The following is an 18,150-nucleotide window of genomic DNA, read 5'->3' as shown; positions in this document are numbered from 1 at the left end:
CATTCCAACATTTTGCACTTTGCTTTAATCCATAAAGACCTTTGTTTAATTTACACACTAGCTGTCTTTGTTTTGTATTTATGAAACCTGTTGGCTGTTCCATGTACAAGTCTTCAGTTATATCTCCGTGAAGAAATGCTGTTTTCACATCAATGTGGTTGACTTGCATGCCTTTTGAGACTGCAATGCTCAGAAGTGTTCTGATTGTCGTGTGTTTCACTACAGGTGCAAACACTTCATCAAAATCTTCTCCATATTTTTGAAGATATCCCTTTGCGACTAATCTGGCTTTATACCTTTCCACTTTTCCTTGTGCATTCCTTTTTAACTTGAATACCCATTTGCATCCTATAGCTTTCTTGCCAGGAGGTAATTTTGTAAGAATCCAAGTATTATTTTTATCCAATGCATCAATTTCTTCTTGTGCAGCTTTATGCCATTCAGCAGCTTCTTCTGCTGGCATTTTCTCAATCTCGTCCCATGTTAAGGGCTCTTGAGCTTCTGCTGACTTTGTTAGGTAAGACAGTCTTGGGGGTGGAACACCTTTGTTTTCCCTGGATGAGCGTCTGACAACAGGTTGGTCTGACCTTTCCGCATCCTCTAAATCTGAGAGTCCTTCTCCAATTGATTCCCCTTCTCCAACTGTACTGTCTTCTTCAATGATCCTTTCTGTGTCTGCTTCCTCTGCCTGTTCCTCGTTAGATACAGATGAGTTGCTTTCAGACATCTGCCTTGGTATGGCATTTATATACACTGGCATGTCTATTATGGTTCTAGTTTCATATTCTGGATGATAAGGCTCATCTGGGATAATCCAGCCTTTATCAACCCTTTTGTTTTCATCAAAATATGTAACATGTCTTATGCCAACAATGCCAGTTTTCAGATTCAAAATTCTATATCCTTTGTGTCCTGGAGCATAGCCAACTAAAATGCCCCTTTCTGTTGTGGAATCCAGCTTATGCCTTCTTTGCTTTGGTATATGAGCATATGCTGTACTTCCAAATGTTCTTATGTGTGACAGGTTTGGCTTCCTACCATGCCATGTCTCATGTGGTGTGCGCTCAGCGCCTTTAGTTGGCATTCTGTTTTGTAGGTACACTGCTGTGAGAATGGCTTCCCCCCATAGTCTTTTAGGGAGATTGCTATCTGACAGCATACATCTGGTCATTTCCACAATTGACCTAAATTTTTTCTCTGCAACAGAATTTTGCTCTGGTGTATAAGCTACTGTTGTGATATGTTGAATGCCTTCTTGTTCTAGAAATGTGCGCATGCTTTGTGAAGTGAACTCACCACCATTGTCGGTCTGAAGAACCTTCGGTTTCTTTCAAATTTATTGCTCACCATGGCTACGTATTTCTTCAGCATGTCTGTGACTTGACTTTTCTCTTTCAGCAAATAGGCCACACAATATCTAGAGAAATCATCCAAGAATATTAGCACAAATCTGTTATTTCCCAATGATGGGATATTAAACGGTCCACATAAGTCACTGTGTATTAAGTCCAGCACTTTATTACTCCTATTTCCTGTGTATGCAGGAAATGAGGGTCTCACACCTTTTTGAGTAACACAGTCTATGCATTTCTCAATTTTACCAGCATCTGCACTTATCTGAATGCCGGTGGCCAGTTGCTTACTGTAAAGATCCTGGATCACCTTAGAATCACGATGTCCCAGGCGGCGGTGCCAGATTTCCAGACTACATTTTCCATCATTCTTCCTTACTTGCGCCATATGTGAGGCTTCACCTGAAATGTTCAGCTTATAAACATCATTATGCATAAAAGCTTCAGCATACACTTCATCATTTTTAGAGATTGTGCACTTACTGTTTTCAAAATGAATCACAAATCCCTTCTTATCTAATGTAGATACACTAAGCATATTGCAAACTGCTTGGGGAATATACAAGACATCACTTACAGGAATTTCTTTAACTTCATTAGACACTTTGCATTTTAAGAATCCAATCCCTTTTGCTTGGATCTTAGCAGTCCCTGCGTTTGCAGTTTTAAGAATACCTTCCTCTGGACACATTTCCTGAAAGAAATCTTTACAATTGGTTAAATGGCATGTGCTCCCTGAATCCAAAATCCAAGTACTTTCATTTGAATTATTATTTACCATAGTCAAAGATTTTTCTGTCATTAGAAAGCCCTTGTGTTTATCTTTGTCCTTCATACATTTCCTGGTTTGAAAATTCTTTAGTTCCATTGGCTTAGGTGAGCTAGAGGGAGTGTTTTGTGTTTCCTTACACCATTTAGATACATGTCCCTCCTTTCCACATGAGTAGCAAATCAGCTTGCCCTTGGGTGGAGTTTTCCCATAGCTCCGCCTTCCTCTGTTCTTTGCCAAGAAATTTGTTTCATTTCTCTCTGACTGACTTTGAGAACACATCTCCTCAGAATCATTTATTATGCATTCCTGCCTTAGTTTTGATGTTGTCTGTTCAAAAGATTGCCCTTCAATGGCCTCATTTACAGACCTAAAAACATCAAACTTCTTTGATAGTGAGGTAAAAAGAAATGCTCTTTTCAATGCATCACACATGGGAATTCCAGAAAGTTCTAACTTTTGAAATGAAGACATAAGATGCATAATGTGATCATTACATTTACTTTTATCCCTTAATTTGGTTTCATTCAACTCTGCTAACCAAATTGGTTGCTGCTTTGCATATGTAGTTGCATACATAGTTCTCAGTTTATATAAAATGTCCTTTGGTGTATCTTTTCCCTCCACTAATATGGCTTGTTTTTCTGAGAGAGCTTCTAGAAACATGCACTTCACATAATAGTTTGCATTGTCCCATTCAGCCATATTTTCAGCTGTTCTGTCTTGGTCTAAGCATATATTCAATCCTTTTGCTCGAAGGAGACATATGAATCTTAGTTCCCATTGCTGATAATTAAACTCAGTTAATTTAGGCACCTTGAGAGAATAGAACAATGGTGAATTTCTTCCCTCAGCCATTTTCTTAGCCTTCTGTCTGCTGTGTGGGGGGGGAGAGAGACAGACTGAATCTTTCCTTTAAAACTTAAGAGAAAAATGTGGCCTTTTTTTTCTGCCTGGTAATATTTCTCTTCTTTTTCAATTCCTGAGCCCTGGGCCCATAACCCTTTTGTTGGATTATTTGTAGTAAATAATTAGCAGATTTTAGTACACACAGCTTCAGCTTTAGAAATGTTAATTTCTTTCTTCATCTCTCTCTCATTCACCCCTGAATAATTCACTGCTGAGTCACTTTAAAGTTGAAGTAACAAAACATCTGTTTACTCACAGTTTGTAGTTAGATTATAATCAGACAGGCTTATATATACATATTACTATACATTTGTATTATCAGCTCCTTCCATGTGCTTAGATGGTAATGGATGCTCACACCACCATAGATCCTCTCAGGTTAGGAGAGATCATGAGCTCCATGTGCTCCATGTGCTGCATGTGCTGCATCTAACCCCCACAGGAAGTTGCATAGCTATGTGACCTCTCTAAGTAATTCACATCAGAGGTCACAGAGTAATCACAGAGAAATAATAGGTGACAGGCAATGCATGTAAAATACAATTACATTCCAACACTGTCTCGGCATGTGCCTCCCGATGAAGGTGCAAGGGTCCAGCCTCTGGTTCGCATGGGTGCTCGTCTACATCAGTTTTACCAGAGGTTGACCCAGATCACGTTGGATCAGTGGGTACTGTATAATTATAGTACAGCAAGAGGCCCTCACTGGATGCCCACCGGAAGGGTGGAAGGCCAGATTTTAGGACTCAGGCTGTAAAAATACCAGCTAGGTTTAAAAATCTATGACTGGCTGAGCAAGGACTTGCTTTTCCTGCAAGTTAATATGTGTTCTAGCTTAAGACCTATCCACTGGAATAGTGGTGGGCCAAGCTACATAGCTTTAAACAGCTGAAAAGCACTGACTAGGCCTGATAACAAGATGATGGCCTTATAGCAGAGAGCCTGCAAGAGCAAGGACTGCTTGGCGAGTTCTAATGAAACCTGGTGCAACTTCCAAATTGAGTGTAACACACATGATGTAGAAATTAAAGACAGAAATGATAAGAAGTTTGGTTCATAACACGGAGTCTGTCTTTAATAAGTTGGCACCCAGATCACAAGATGTTATGAAATTGATATATCTATATTTAGATATCTTCATAAGAACAAAGTGTTTACAAAAAAAGGAAATTACACAATAGCCATGTTTGGATGTTTGGATGTCCGTATCTAGGGAGATGTTGACAAAAAGGGAAATTGCACAATAACTTGCAATAGTTAGAACGGAAAAGTGAGGGTACAGATGGACACCTGCCGGAAATGATTCAGAGGTTGGGCAATATTGAGAAAAAAAACAGGGTCTTGCCATTGACTTGTATTGAGATCTGCGCCTATAAAAGAGATGAGATTTTGGCAGATCATTGGAACGGTCCCCAACTCTTCTCGGAGGGCAGAAGCTCTGTGCAATTGAACCCAGAACCTGTCTGATGAATGTATTGAATAGAAGACTTTATTTTGGTAAGAATAAACAAAATCCTATTTCTGAAAACTATCTTTGTCTTTATTTCTACTGTTTATCTATCATTTGCTCTACCAAATAATCCACACACAAGTGACACTCACTCCCCAAACTAATTTGGGTAGATTTTGATATTAACAGGGTTTACACCTACATTATGATATCATAGCCAGTATTAGGGTTTGATGTTACCCTTGTATCTGAGCAATATCAACTTCAAGGGAAATTGCACAATAACTTGCAATAGTTAGAACGGAAAAGTGAGGGTACAGATGGACACCTGCCGGAAATGATTCAGAGGTTGGGCAATATTGAGAAAAAAAACAGGGTCTTGCCATTGACTTGTATTGAGATCTGCGCCTATAAAAGAGATGAGATTTTGGCAGATCATTGGAACGGTCCCCAACTCTTCTCGGAGGGCAGAAGCTCTGTGCAATTGAACCCAGAACCTGTCTGATGAATGTATTGAATAGAAGACTTTATTTTGGTAAGAATAAACAAAATCCTATTTCTGAAAACTATCTTTGTCTTTATTTCTACTGTTTATCTATCATTTGCTCTACCAAATAATCCACACACAAGTGACACTCACTCCCCAAACTAATTTGGGTAGATTTTAATAATATATATGTGGGAACATAAATGGCCCAAGATTCACTTAGATCCGGATAGACAGGAAGCCGTGGTAATGGGAATAAGATTTGAACTGCGCCTTTTGATGCCTCCCCAGCACCAATACCCATGGGAAGGTCTCTGTATACCTCCGTGTGGCTAAGTCCACCGGGGGTCTATAGAGGGGAGGGCTAAACAGTGGTGTCAAGAGTGGAATTCCTGTATCATATACTGAGTCCAAAGCATTTGTAAAGATGAACTTTAGAGAAAATAAGAACTACAAGGGTTAATCTCTGTTATTCGGTCCTAAGGAAATCACGAAATAACGGCGTTTCCTGTGTCTAATTTGAGTTTACTGCTCACTGGAAGCATTTCATATATCCTTTACCCCACTTGGAGCTTAGTCAAACCTACAGAAAGATATGCAGCTTAAGTAAGCCTATACCAGAGTTAAACAATTGCATAACTGGTTGATATTAACAGGGTTTACACCTACATTATGATATCATAGCCAGTATTAGGGTTTGATGTTACCCTTGTATCTGAGCAATATCAACTTCAATTTAAATTACATAAACAGAAATAACGGGGAAACTATTAGAAAAACATTTAGAACATCGGTATCGGTATCAAACCCAATAGTTATAGCGTAACACTGGTACATAAGAAAATAAACAAAAGTATAGCATACCCCAGAGAAAAGCCTCTGAAACCTACTTCAGAGGTGGTAAAATAAGAGAGAATAAAAATAAAACAAAATATTATACATCTGTATTAGAAAAACAGTACTCAAAGTGGTGCGCGACGGGTATGCCCTAGAGCTCGACGGCCCTCTTCTCGGCTTCTTTCTGGGATCTCCGTGTCGCTCTCGGCGCAAGACCAGGGCAAATCGCCAAACCCTCCTTCGTTTGATCGATCTGGGAGCTGTAGTTCCTGTCCCCAACTCGGAGCGGGGGGGCGGGTTGCCTATCTACATATTCCTATCTGGGCGGCTCATCAGCGTTTTCTTCGTTTTATTGTCTTAAGGCAGCATTTTCAATTCTGTGCTCTGCCTTTTGGTCTTGCGACGGCACCTCAGACCTTTTCCAAGGTTATGGTGGTCGTGGTGGCGGCGTTGAGAAAGCAAGGTGTCTTGGTCCATCCGTATCTCGACGATTGGCTAATTCGAGCCAAGTCACGACAGGAGAGTGCAGAGGCGACCGCGCGAGTAGTGAGTTTCTTGGAGTCACTCAGCTGGGTGGTGAGTGTAGACAAGAGTCACTTGGTTCCGTCACAGTCCCTGGAGTATCTAGGAGTCCATTTCGACACGTCGAAGGGCGAGTGTTCCTGCTGTCAGCTCGGATTGCCAAGATTCAGGTTCTGATTCGTCAGCTTTGCTCCGAAAGAATTTCTTCGGCTCGTTCTTATCTGCAGGTATTGGGCCTCATGGCGTCGTCGATAGAGGTAGTCCTGTGGGCCAGGGCTCATGTGCAGCAGTTACAGTCGTCCCTTCTGGATCGCTGGTCTCCTCAGACACAAAACTTGGAGGAGAGACTCCCTTTGCCGGCGGCTCCCCACCTCAGCCTTCAGTGGTGGCTCCACACGCCGAATCCGGAGAAGGGCATGCCTTTGGATCCTCCAGAACGGATTGTTCTCACCATGGATGCCAGTCTGGGGGGCCCATTGTCTCAGACAGGTAGTTCAGGGCCGTTGTACGTTGGAGGAGGCCGGATGGTCCATCAATCATCTGGAAACGCGAGCGATCCATCTAGCCCTGCAGGCCTTTCAGTATCTCCTCAGCGGCAAGGCTGTCCGAGTCTTGTCCGACAATGCCACGGCCATCGCCTATGTCAATCGTCAAAGGGGTACGTAGAGTCGGGCGGTCGCCAAGGGGCAGCGGAGTTAATGCGCTGGGCAGAGGTGCATCTGCAGGATCTCTTAGCAGGTCACGTGGCCTGCGTGGACAACGTGAGCGCGGATTTTCTGAGCAGACACACGTTGGATCCCGGGGAGTGGTCGCTTCATCGTCCGCTGTTTCGTTGTCTAGTGTTGGAATGGGGTCTGCCTGTGATGGACCTCATGGAGACGTCCGACAATGCCCAGGTGCTGCGATTTTTCAGTCATTGGCGATATCCTCGGTCATAAGAGATCGACGCCCTGGTGCTTCCGTGGCCTCCTCAGGAGTTGTTTATGTGTTTCCTCCTTGGGCCCTGGTGGGTCGGGTGATTCAGAGAATAGAGCGGGACTCAGGAACGGTGATTCTGGTTGCACCGAATTGGCCTCGTCGTCCGTGGTACAGGGATCTAGTGTGTCTAGCAGTACGGGGTCTGCTTCCTCTAGAGGAGCCGGTGCTATTGGTTCAAGGCCCCATCATGATGCCTGATCCGTCTCCGTTCTCGCTTACAGCCTGGCTCTTGAGAGGAACAGGTTGCGGAAGAAAGGGTTTTCATCCAGAGTAATTGATACTATGTTACAGTCTCGTAAACGGTCCACCTCGTTCGCTTATGTACGCATGTGGTGAATTTTTGAGAATTGGTGTTGAGCGTTCTTATTCCCCTTGGCGCACTTCGGTTCCAAATTCTATATGTTTTATTAAAGCGTTTGTCATACAAATAATACAAAAGTGAACACTAAAGCAAACAAAACCCCCCCAAAAATAAACACAAATATGTTTAAAAAAAGAAAAAAGATCAGCATAACATAATCAGAGGTCCATGGCAATACCTGTAAACAAATAGTATGGATACCCCAGGTTCCAGATGTGGTTCGATTTTTGCGGGGGGTGAGGTTGTTCCGTCCCCCTCGGTGTCAAGTGGTTCCTCCATGGGATTTGAATCTGGTGTTGGAAGTTCTGGTGGGTCCTCCCTTTGAGCCGCTGCATTTGAGTACTTGTAAGGAGCTTACTCTGAAGACGGTGTTTCTCTGCTTTGTTATCGCTTTACTGGCTGCTTGGGGTTTGCAAGTGGCTTATACAGTGTTAAAGTTTTAGTGTTCTCAGTCTCCCTCTGCTGGTAGGCATGCATAACCCAAGCGTCTTGACCGGTCTGGAGGGTCTAGAGGAAGAAAATTAGCAGGTAAGGCCCAATTTTACCTTCCATCATAGCCACAGTTCAGCCTGGCGAGTTTCTTACTTCGCTGGACCTCAAGGAAGCTTACTTGCACATTCCCATTTGGCCGCCTCATCATCAGTTTCTGCGGTTTGCGGTCCTAAGCCAGCACTTTCAATTCCAAGCGCTTCCCTTCGAGTTGGCAATGGCACCCCGAACCCTTTCCAAGGTCATGGTGGTAGTCGCGGCGTTTCTGCGACAGGAAGGTGTACAAGTGCATCTTTATCTCGACGACTGGCTGATACGGGCACCGTCCTTTCAGGACAGCATTCAGGCGACGGACAAGGTTGTCAGCCTGCTGCGTTTGTTGGGTTGGGTTATCAACCTAGAAAAGAGTCATTTGGTTCCCTCTCAATCCTTGGAATACCTCAGGGTTCTTTTCGACACCTGGTCGGTCAAGGTTTTCTTGCCAGAGAATTGGAGGCTGAAGCTGCAGGCGCAGGTTCAGAGTCTGTTGCACATTCCAGCTCCCAAGACCTGGAATTATGTTCAAGTTTTGGGATCCATGGCAGCCATGCAGGAGGTGGTTCCGTGGACCAGGAGTCACATGAGGCCTCTTCAGAAGTCCCTGCTGAGCCGCTGGTCTCCGGTCTCGGAGGATTACTCAATTCGGCTACCCTGGGATTCGCTGGTCAGAATGGACATGCGCTGGTGGCTGCGTGCCAACAAGCTGGGGCTGGGGATGCCCCTGGCGGTTCCGGACTGGGTAGTGGTGACTACGCATGCCAGTCTTACAGGATGGGGAGCCCATTGCCTGGGTCACACAGTGCAGGGTTCTTGGTCTCCAGAGGAAGATTCTTGGTCCATCAATCAGTTGAAACTGAGGGCAGTTTGACTGGAGTTGCAGGCTTTTTGCACGGATCTGGCGGGGAGACCGGTTTGTGTTCTCTCTGACAACGCGACGGTGGTAGCCTATGTCAATCGCCAGGGGGCACCAAGAGTCTTCCATTAGCCAAGGAGGCGACGTGCCTCTGCCGTTGGGTGGAGGAGCACTTAAGTCGCGGGAGCATTAAACATCGAAGCAGATTTTTTGAGTCATCATGTATTGGATCCAGGGGAGTGGGAGCTCTCCAAGAAGGCATTTTCGTTGATCACGAGCCAGTGGTGAGTTCCTGCTATAGACCTGATGGCGCAAGCAGCCAATGCCAAAGTGGCGCAATTTTTCAGCAGAGGCAGGGATCCCCAGTCTCAGGGGATCGATAGCTTCTCCAGCCATGGCCTCTGACAGATCTTCTGTATGTGTTTCCACCATGGCCCATGAAAGGCAGGATTTCCAGGCCGCTTGATCTTAGTGGGTCTGAATTGGCCCAGGTGTCCGTGGTACGCAGATCTGGTTCGCCTTCAGGTTGACAACCCATTGCGACTGCATGCTCGTTGGAGATTGTTACGTCAATGTCCCATCGTTATGGAGGATCCCTCCCCGTTTGGTATTACGGCCTGGCTATTGAGAGAGTAAGTTTGAGAAGGAAAGGTTATTGCCACTATGCTGTGAGCTAGGAAGCGTTCCACGTTGACAGCGTACGCGAGAGGTTGGCGGACTTTTGAGTCTTGGTGTTCGGCAGCAGGGATCTCAGTCTTTTCGGCTTTGGTGGTTTCAATCTTGGCCTTTGTACAGGATGGCCTCGACAAGTGCCTGTCGTTGAGCTCTTTGAAGGTTCAAGTAGCGGCTCTGGAATGTTTTAGGGGCCATTTATGGGGGTCTTCTTTAGCCTCCCACCCAGATATTGTTCGGTTTTTGTGGGGGGCAGGGGGGGGTCAATCATTTGCAACCGCTGCGGACCTCAGTGTTTCCTACCTGGAATCTGAATTTGGTGCTGAGGCCATTACAACGGCCTCCCTTTGAGCCTCAGTCTCATTTGTCAGTGAAGGATTTGACATTGAAGACAGTGTTTTTGGTCGCTATTTCGTCGGGAAAGAGAGTTTCCGAACTACAGGCTTTGTCCTGTAGGGATCCGTTTCTTTGGTTTACTGAGGCAGGAGTTACACTGCGGACAGTCCCTTCCTTTTTGCCCAAGATTGTGTCATGTTTTCATTTGAATCAACAACTCTATCTTCCCTCTTTTCGTAGAGAGGATCATTCGACAGAGTTTCGCGCTCTCAGATGTCTGGATGTTAAGCGGGCTATTATCAGGCATTTGGAGGTTACGAATAACTTGCTTGGATCATCTGTTTGTGCTTTCTGCGGGTCAAAAAAGGGACAGCAAGCTTCTAAGGCAACGGTGGCTCGCTGGTTGAAGGAAGCTATTGCGTCAGGTAAGGCTCCGCCTGCTCATCTTCGGGCTCATTCCACTAGGGCGCAAGCGACTTCTGTGGCGGAGTCTAAGTTAGTAGCATTGGAGGAGATTTGTAGATCGGCTACCTGGTTGTCTGTTCATACTTTATCAAAGCACTATTGATTGGATGTAACAGCGAGGACTGACGCTGCGTTCGGGACTTCGGTTCTGCAGACTGGGATTTCTGGGTCCCGCCGTACTTAAGAACTGCTTGGGTACATCCCACTGGTCTCTGGATTGATCTGTGGGACGCTATGGAAGGTAAAAATTAGTTATTACCTGATAATTTTCTTTCCATTAGTCCCGACAGATCAATCCAGAGGCCCTGCCTGGAATTTTCTGCTTATTTTGTTTGTTTGATTTATAGTTCATATTTGGAGTTGCGTTTTCAGATTGTTCATTGTTTGTTCAACGGGGATTGGAGCGAATTCCTTACTTGCTGTGAGCTGTACGAGTTTCTCCCACTGTTGCGGTTGCAGGGTGTACTTAAATTTTCTGAGGACAGGAGAATGGCTCTCTAGTTGTGAGTTGAATGTCTACATGGCTTTGATATAGATAATACTGAGGTTTGGGTGGCTACGCATGACCACATATAGAGCCTCAGAAGTTCTCTCTATCTCCACCTGCTGGCAGAGGGACATAACCCATGGATTGATCTGTCGGGACTAATGGAAAGAAAATTATCAGGTAATAACTAATTTTACCGTATTTTGTTAGCCTTGGTAGTCCCCGTCTACTCTGGATTGTTGTGCCACATAGCATCCTTGTAACAGAAAACAGCACTTTCTAAATTAAATCACAAAGCAAAATTCAGAATGTTGTCTAACCACAAAAGTAAATCTTGATTTTTGTTAATCTTTAAGTGATGTCGATATGGTACCTTCCATTTGTATTCGTAAATGGAAGAGTCTCTCATGGAGATCAAATTTGGTTCCCAACCAAAGGCTTCAATTCAAGATGGCACCCAAAGCCTCCTTACGACCCCTTTCGTATCTCTCAGCAATGTGCTAAGGAAGATTCTTGGGAGCGATTCTGTCCTTCTTTGTTACAGTTTAAAAAGGCTCTAAAAACACATCTTTTCCTTCAGGCTTTTATGGGAATATAATGTTTAAATTGATGAGAGACTGTTGTCATATATCATGTTTGTGATTATTTTGTGTTTTTTTTATTGTATGTCCCTTAGTTTACTAGGCGGGTATCAGGGGCGTATCTGCGGGGGCCACAGGGGCCTGGGCCCCCGCAGATTTCGCCCTGGCCCCCCTACCGCCGTCAACCCTCCCCTCCGTCGCTTACGTTTGCTGGCAGGGGACCCCAACCCCCGCCAGCCGAGATCCGCTTCCTCCTCCGAGTCCTACCTTTAAAAATATTTCTTCAGCTGGCGGGGGACTCCAACCCCCGCCAGCCGACCCGAGATCTTCTTTAACTTTCTTCTATCTTCGTCCTCTGCGTGGCCGACGTGTTGCTGCTGTTGTGCAAAGCTGAAATCCAGTTTCAGAGTCTGACTGACGTCGTAACGTGCTGCGACGTCAGACTCCGAAACTGAATTTCAGCTTTGCACAACAGCAGCAACACATCGGCCACGCGGAGGACGAAGATAGAAGAAAGTTAAAGAAGATCTCGGGTCGGCTGGTGGGGGTTGGAGTCCCCCGCCAGCTGAAGAAATATTTTTAAAGGTAGGACTCGGAGGAGGAAGCGGATCTCGGCTGGCGGGGGTTGGGGTCCCCCGCCAGCAAAAGTAAGCGACAGCGGGGAGGGAGGGTTGGCAGCAGGAAGGGAGGGGGGTGTCCGGTAATGGCAGGGAGGGGGGCGGCGGGGGGGGGCTAAAATGTGCCCCCTCCCTCTGGCTCTGGCTCCCCCTACCACCGGAGTCTAGATACGCCCCTGGATACATTAAAAATAAATAAAATAAGAATTAATTTTTAATTCCTTGGAAGATATGTAGGGCCCAAAAAAATGGAACTCAAAACCCTACTTTTCTTTCTTTCTTCTTTTCAGCAGCCCTTGGTCCTACTGTGGAGCCTCCTACAGGCATGCCAGGTAGCTAACATTCATATTTTCTGGAAACTACTTTTTATTTATAGGACCCTAGGCTTGAAGGACCAAGTCGGTGATACAGCATATCCATCTAACTCTTAGAGCGAAATATTGTGGGTGCCATGTTAATCTGCTCAAATATTTAACAATGAGGTGACAATTAGAGTGACTCATTAGTAGCCAAAGATGTAATGAGTTGACCCAGTGAAAAGCTATCACCTACAACTGGTTGTTGATACTTAGTCTATGTAAATATTAGAAAACATGATTACTGCTGGCATTCTCCACATGCTTTCGAAGCTTTCGACATACAGTGGTGGAAATAAGTATTTGATCCCTTGCTGATTTTGTAAGTTTGCCCACTGACAAAGACATGAGCAGCCCATAATTGAAGGGTAGGTTATTGGTAACAGTGAGAGATAGCACATCACAAATTAAATCCGGAAAATCACATTGTGGAAAGTATATGAATTTATTTGCATTCTGCAGAGGGAAATAAGTATTTGATCCCCCACCAACCAGTAAGAGATCTGGCCCCTACAGACCAGGTAGATGCTCCAAATCAACTCGTTACCTGCATGACAGACAGCTGTCGGCAATGGTCACCTGTATGAAAGACACCTGTCCACAGACTCAGTGAATCAGTCAGACTCTAACCTCTACAAAATGGCCAAGAGCAAGGAGCTGTCTAAGGATGTCAGGGACAAGATCATACACCTGCACAAGGCTGGAATGGGCTACAAAACCATCAGTAAGACGCTGGGCGAGAAGGAGACAACTGTTGGTGCCATAGTAAGAAAATGGAAGAAGTACAAAATGACTGTCAATCGACAAAGATCTGGGGCTCCACGCAAAATCTCACCTCGTGGGGTATCCTTGATCATGAGGAAGGTTAGAAATCAGCCTACAACTACAAGGGGGGAACTTGTCAATGATCTCAAGGCAGCTGGGACCACTGTCACCACGAAAACCATTGGTAACATATTACGACATAACGGATTGCAATCCTGCAGTGCCCGCAAGGTCCCCCTGCTCCGGAAGGCACATGTGACGGCCCGTCTGAAGTTTGCCAGTGAACACCTGGATGATGCCGAGAGTGATTGGGAGAAGGTGCTGTGGTCAGATGAGACAAAAATTGAGCTCTTTGGCATGAACTCAACTCGCCGTGTTTGGAGGAAGAGAAATGCTGCCTATGACCCAAAGAACACCGTCCCCACTGTCAAGCATGGAGGTGGAAATGTTATGTTTTGGGGGTGTTTCTCTGCTAAGGGCACAGGACTACTTCACCGCATCAATGGGAGAATGGATGGGGCCATGTACCGTACAATTCTGAGTGACAACCTCCTTCCCTCCGCCAGGGCCTTAAAAATGGGTCGTGGCTGGGTCTTCCAGCACGACAATGACCCAAAACATACAGCCAAGGCAATAAAGGAGTGGCTCAGGAAGAAGCACATTAGGGTCATGGAGTGGCCTAGCCAGTCACCAGACCTTAATCCCATTGAAAACTTATGGAGGGAGCTGAAGCTGCGAGTTGCCAAGCGACAGCCCAGAACTCTTAATGATTTAGAGATGATCTGCAAAGAGGAGTGGACCAAAATTCCTCCTGACATGTGTGCAAACCTCATCATCAACTACAGAAGACGTCTGACCGCTGTGCTTGCCAACAAGGGTTTTGCCACCAAGTATTAGGTCTTGTTTGCCAGAGGGATTAAATACTTATTTCCCTCTGCAGAATGCAAATAAATTCATATACTTTCCACAATGTGATTTTCCGGATTTAATTTGTGATGTGCTATCTCTCACTGTTACCAATAACCTACCCTTCAATTATGGGCTGCTCATGTCTTTGTCAGTGGGCAAACTTACAAAATCAGCAAGGGATCAAATACTTATTTCCACCACTGTATGTGCTCACATGAATGCTCCAGTCATGCTTTTCTTTTAATGATTTGGGAACCGAATGTGCTTTCTATATGAACATTTTACCAGCACTAGAGGCAGACCAAATTTCATTTTTGTTTTCGGATTTGGCACCGAAACGGTTCCGAAATCTAGGTTTTGGTTTTGGCTAAAAATGCCTGTGCATTTTCAACTGAAACCCAAAACTCACTCCTCCCCTTTTGCAATCATCCCACCCCCCCCCCCCCCCATCCCTTTAGGAGCCAACTTTTCAAAATTATTAGGGGTGCTAAGCACTATGGAAATAACCCTTCCTTGGACACATACAAGGAATTTTCTCAATATTGGGGGTGCTCAAGCACCCACAGCACCCAGAGAGTCGGCTCCTAGGAGGGCCTGATGGTCTAGTGGAGTCTTCAGTGCAGGAACAAACCCCACTTGTGCTGGTTCCAGTTGCAAAATGGCTGCCGGGACCTCCTGCAATGCAGTCGTTGCAAATGGAGCTGTAACACGGGGCTGCCCTCAAAGACTCCACAAGACCGCCAGGCCTTCCTAAGGGGAGGAGGGTTGACTCGGCTCTGGACGGAGACTTTTTTGGTCAGGTTGGGGGAAAGGGGGAATTTTGTTTTTCAGTTTAGGTTTCTGCCAAAACCGAGCAGCCAGTTTCGGCCTCAGATTTGGTTTTGGCAGATATCAGAGATGCTGGGTTCGGTTGGGCTGTAACCAGCACTCAATATAGAATAGGTTTTCCAGCCTTCTGATATCTTCTGATTGATACTGCACTATTCTGTGCAGTATTTTCCTTCTCTTGTCTGGTCTACTAGTGTGGATTCTTTGCATTTGTCCTTTCCAGGTTGGGAAGGGGGGTTTCAGCCCTGGTCCTCCTGGACTCCTTGCTCAAAGACCTGCACTGACGCAGAGAATCCAGCAGTGAAAACTCGGACACGCTTCTGTGCCAGAGGGATGAATTGCACAGGAGAATCGTTCCAGGAGCAAAGCTGCAATCTTCCTCAGTGCACAGGTAACACGCCACTACTCAACCATCTTCCTTCCTCCCCACCAGGCACTCAGTTAACATACTAACCTCACACTGAGCTACTGACAAACCCACAGCATACAAGTAACACATCACCACACTCACATATCACCATTGTAGCTCAAAGATAACTCTCTCCATCCTCACACGGCCCTGACATCTGCACAGTACACATCACACTAACCTCACACTGCATTCACACCACTACAGCATTCACACATACTAAACCACTATTCATTAATATCATATTATACCCGCACCACCACAAATGCAGCAGGTAATATATTCACCATTTTCATATTACATTTCATAATATACTGCAATTTATGATTGGAGGAGTGGCCTAGTGGTTAGGGTGGTGGACTTTGGTCCTGGGGAACTGAGTTCAATTACCACTTCAGGCACAGGCAGCTCCTTGTGACTCTAGGCAAGTCACTTAACCCTCCATTGCCCCATGTAAGCCGCATTGAGCCTGCCATGAGTGGGAAAGCGCAGGGTACAAATGTAACAAAAAAAAAAAAGTAGCTAAGCTGTTTACAGCAAGAATAAAATTAAATATAAGGTAAGAAAGGGGATCACACAGAGAACCTAGGTTACAATCAATATCGTTAAAAGGAATGGGGAAGGGACAGAATTATTGCTAAGAGACAATACGGGAGGGAGGTAGTGAAAAGAACATGAATACCTGGTGTGTTTTTTTTCTAGCAAAAAAGGTGCTGGTACTCAAATGCTAGGCCATCCTTCATGGGTTGGGTTGGGTGGTCACTGAATGACCCACTCCACAATAGCCAGGCCCCCTGCAATCAACCACAGAATCTAAGAAAAAGCAGCATTAGTGTGCAGAGCCTGGGTTCTTTCATTAATACTTGGGGACCATGGGTCAATTTTAGCAGGTAATGGGAAAGGTGACGGTACTCAGTACCCCCGAGAATCTCCTTTAAAAAAGCCCTGCAAATACCTGATGGAAGGGGTTGCACTTAGACCATGGTGAGGCAAGCATTCATAGCCTATAAGGTGGAGTGGAAAGAAATTCCTTAGAATAGAAGCTGACACCCTACAGCAGAAAGATCGGGCAGAGTGGGATTGAATTTGGAGATGGGAGGGAATGACTAATCGATGTTGATGAGAAGAATGGAGGAAATGGCCTGGAACATATGGAATTAGAAAATCATATAAGAAAGATGATACACCAGTGCAGATCATCTAGTAACATAGTAGATGACGGCAGATAAAGACCTGAACAGTCCATCCAGTCTGCCCAACACTCATTATCAATTCATGATTAAACCCACAATGAATGTGATATAAAATACTTGATCCTGGTCTTTCTTTGCCATTTCTGGGATATAGACTGTAGAAGTCTACCCGGCACTGTCCTTACGTTCCAACTACTGGAGCTGCCTTCGAAGTGCACTCTAGCCTATCTCAATCTGTCTTGTCGTATATGGGACACAGACCATGGAAGTCTGCCCTTTCACTGGGTTTAGGTACATTATTATTTTGATATATTCCAAGTGGATCTGCAGCTTCCTAGATATTGTTCCTGCCTTGCTGTCATTTCACAATAAGTGATGTTGCCCTTGGAAGACTCTTCTGGTCTCTCTGATATTTTTCCTCCCCTTATTGTGATTCCTTCAGATACCCCTCTATGCATTGGTGAGGACTGCCACAGCAGGAACTGCTCCTGGAACACATGGTCAGACTGGAGTGAGTGCTCTCGCTCCTGCGGTGTGGGACAGCAAAGACGCCTGCGCACATACAATCCTCCAGGGGACAGTGGTGTCTGGTGTGAGGACATCCTGACAGGAAACAGTGAGAGGCGTTTCTGTAATCTCCAGGCCTGCAAAGGTAGGAAGACTTCTCACATCAAGCTCTGCACTCCTAAGAGAAATGCTAGTCACAGTGCTGCCTCTCTCCCCAGCTAACAAACTAGGGCCCTCATGATCAAAAGCCCCACGTTGTTCCAAACAGCGCTCTAAAAATAGCGTTGGAACAGCGCAGGGCTTTTCTGCATCGATAATCAGAGATAATGCATGCAAATTTAAGCAGCGCTATTATCTCTGATCAAGGGGTAGAAGTGCGGGAGAATTGTACCTGAGCATGCGCTCAGCACATTTCTCCCACACTTGTTTGACAGGTCTGGGCTGTCAAAAGCCCAAACCTGTCAAACACAGGGGCTGGAGGTCCATGGGACCACCAGGCCCTGACTACCCCTGCCCCGAGCAAGGCAAAACAGGGGCTGGAGGTCCGGCGGACCTCCAGTCCCCCCGACGATCTCACCCCCCCCCAGGTTCAGGGAGGACTGGAGATCCGGTGGGTCTCCAGCCCCCCAAACCCCCAGAATATGTGAAGTGGCCGCCGCCACTGGCCAAACCCTCTCCCACCCTCCCATCCAGCGAGCGAAGCCACCCCAACTCCCCCCCCCCCAGCGTATACCAATCTCTGGTGGTCTAGCGTGAGTAGAAGTAGTGACAACCCCCTCCCGGCTCCCCCTACCTTTAGTTGGAGGAGGGACGCAGCCTGCCTCCCTCCTCTTCCAGTGGACGACATCGCAAAATGGCGACGCCCAGCCCTGCCCATTGCATCCTGGGATGCACTGGGCGGGACTACAGACCATGTAAGGGAGCGATTACCTTACAAGGTTTGTAGCCCCGCCCAGCGTATCCCAGGATGCAATGGGCG

At 45.8% G+C, this 18,150-nt stretch overlaps 1 protein-coding gene across 1 annotated transcript in view; it reads left to right on the top strand.

Moving 5' to 3' along the window:
- Nucleotides 1-18,150, top strand: part of LOC115465678 (SCO-spondin-like) — a 537,587-nt gene that overhangs the window by 389,745 nt on the left and 129,692 nt on the right. The window contains exons 85-87 of the mRNA XM_030196374.1: nt 12,495-12,536; nt 15,286-15,453; nt 17,107-17,316. Coding sequence (XP_030052234.1) covers nt 12,495-12,536; nt 15,286-15,453; nt 17,107-17,316 — 420 coding nt within the window. The remainder of the gene's footprint in view (nt 1-12,494; nt 12,537-15,285; nt 15,454-17,106; nt 17,317-18,150) is intronic.

This window comes from Microcaecilia unicolor, chromosome 1 (assembly GCF_901765095.1).
Source record: "Microcaecilia unicolor chromosome 1, aMicUni1.1, whole genome shotgun sequence".
Lineage (NCBI taxonomy): Eukaryota > Metazoa > Chordata > Amphibia > Gymnophiona > Siphonopidae > Microcaecilia > Microcaecilia unicolor.
The sequence above is the reverse complement of the archived record's forward strand: the minus strand, read 5'-3'. Positions and strand labels throughout refer to the sequence as shown.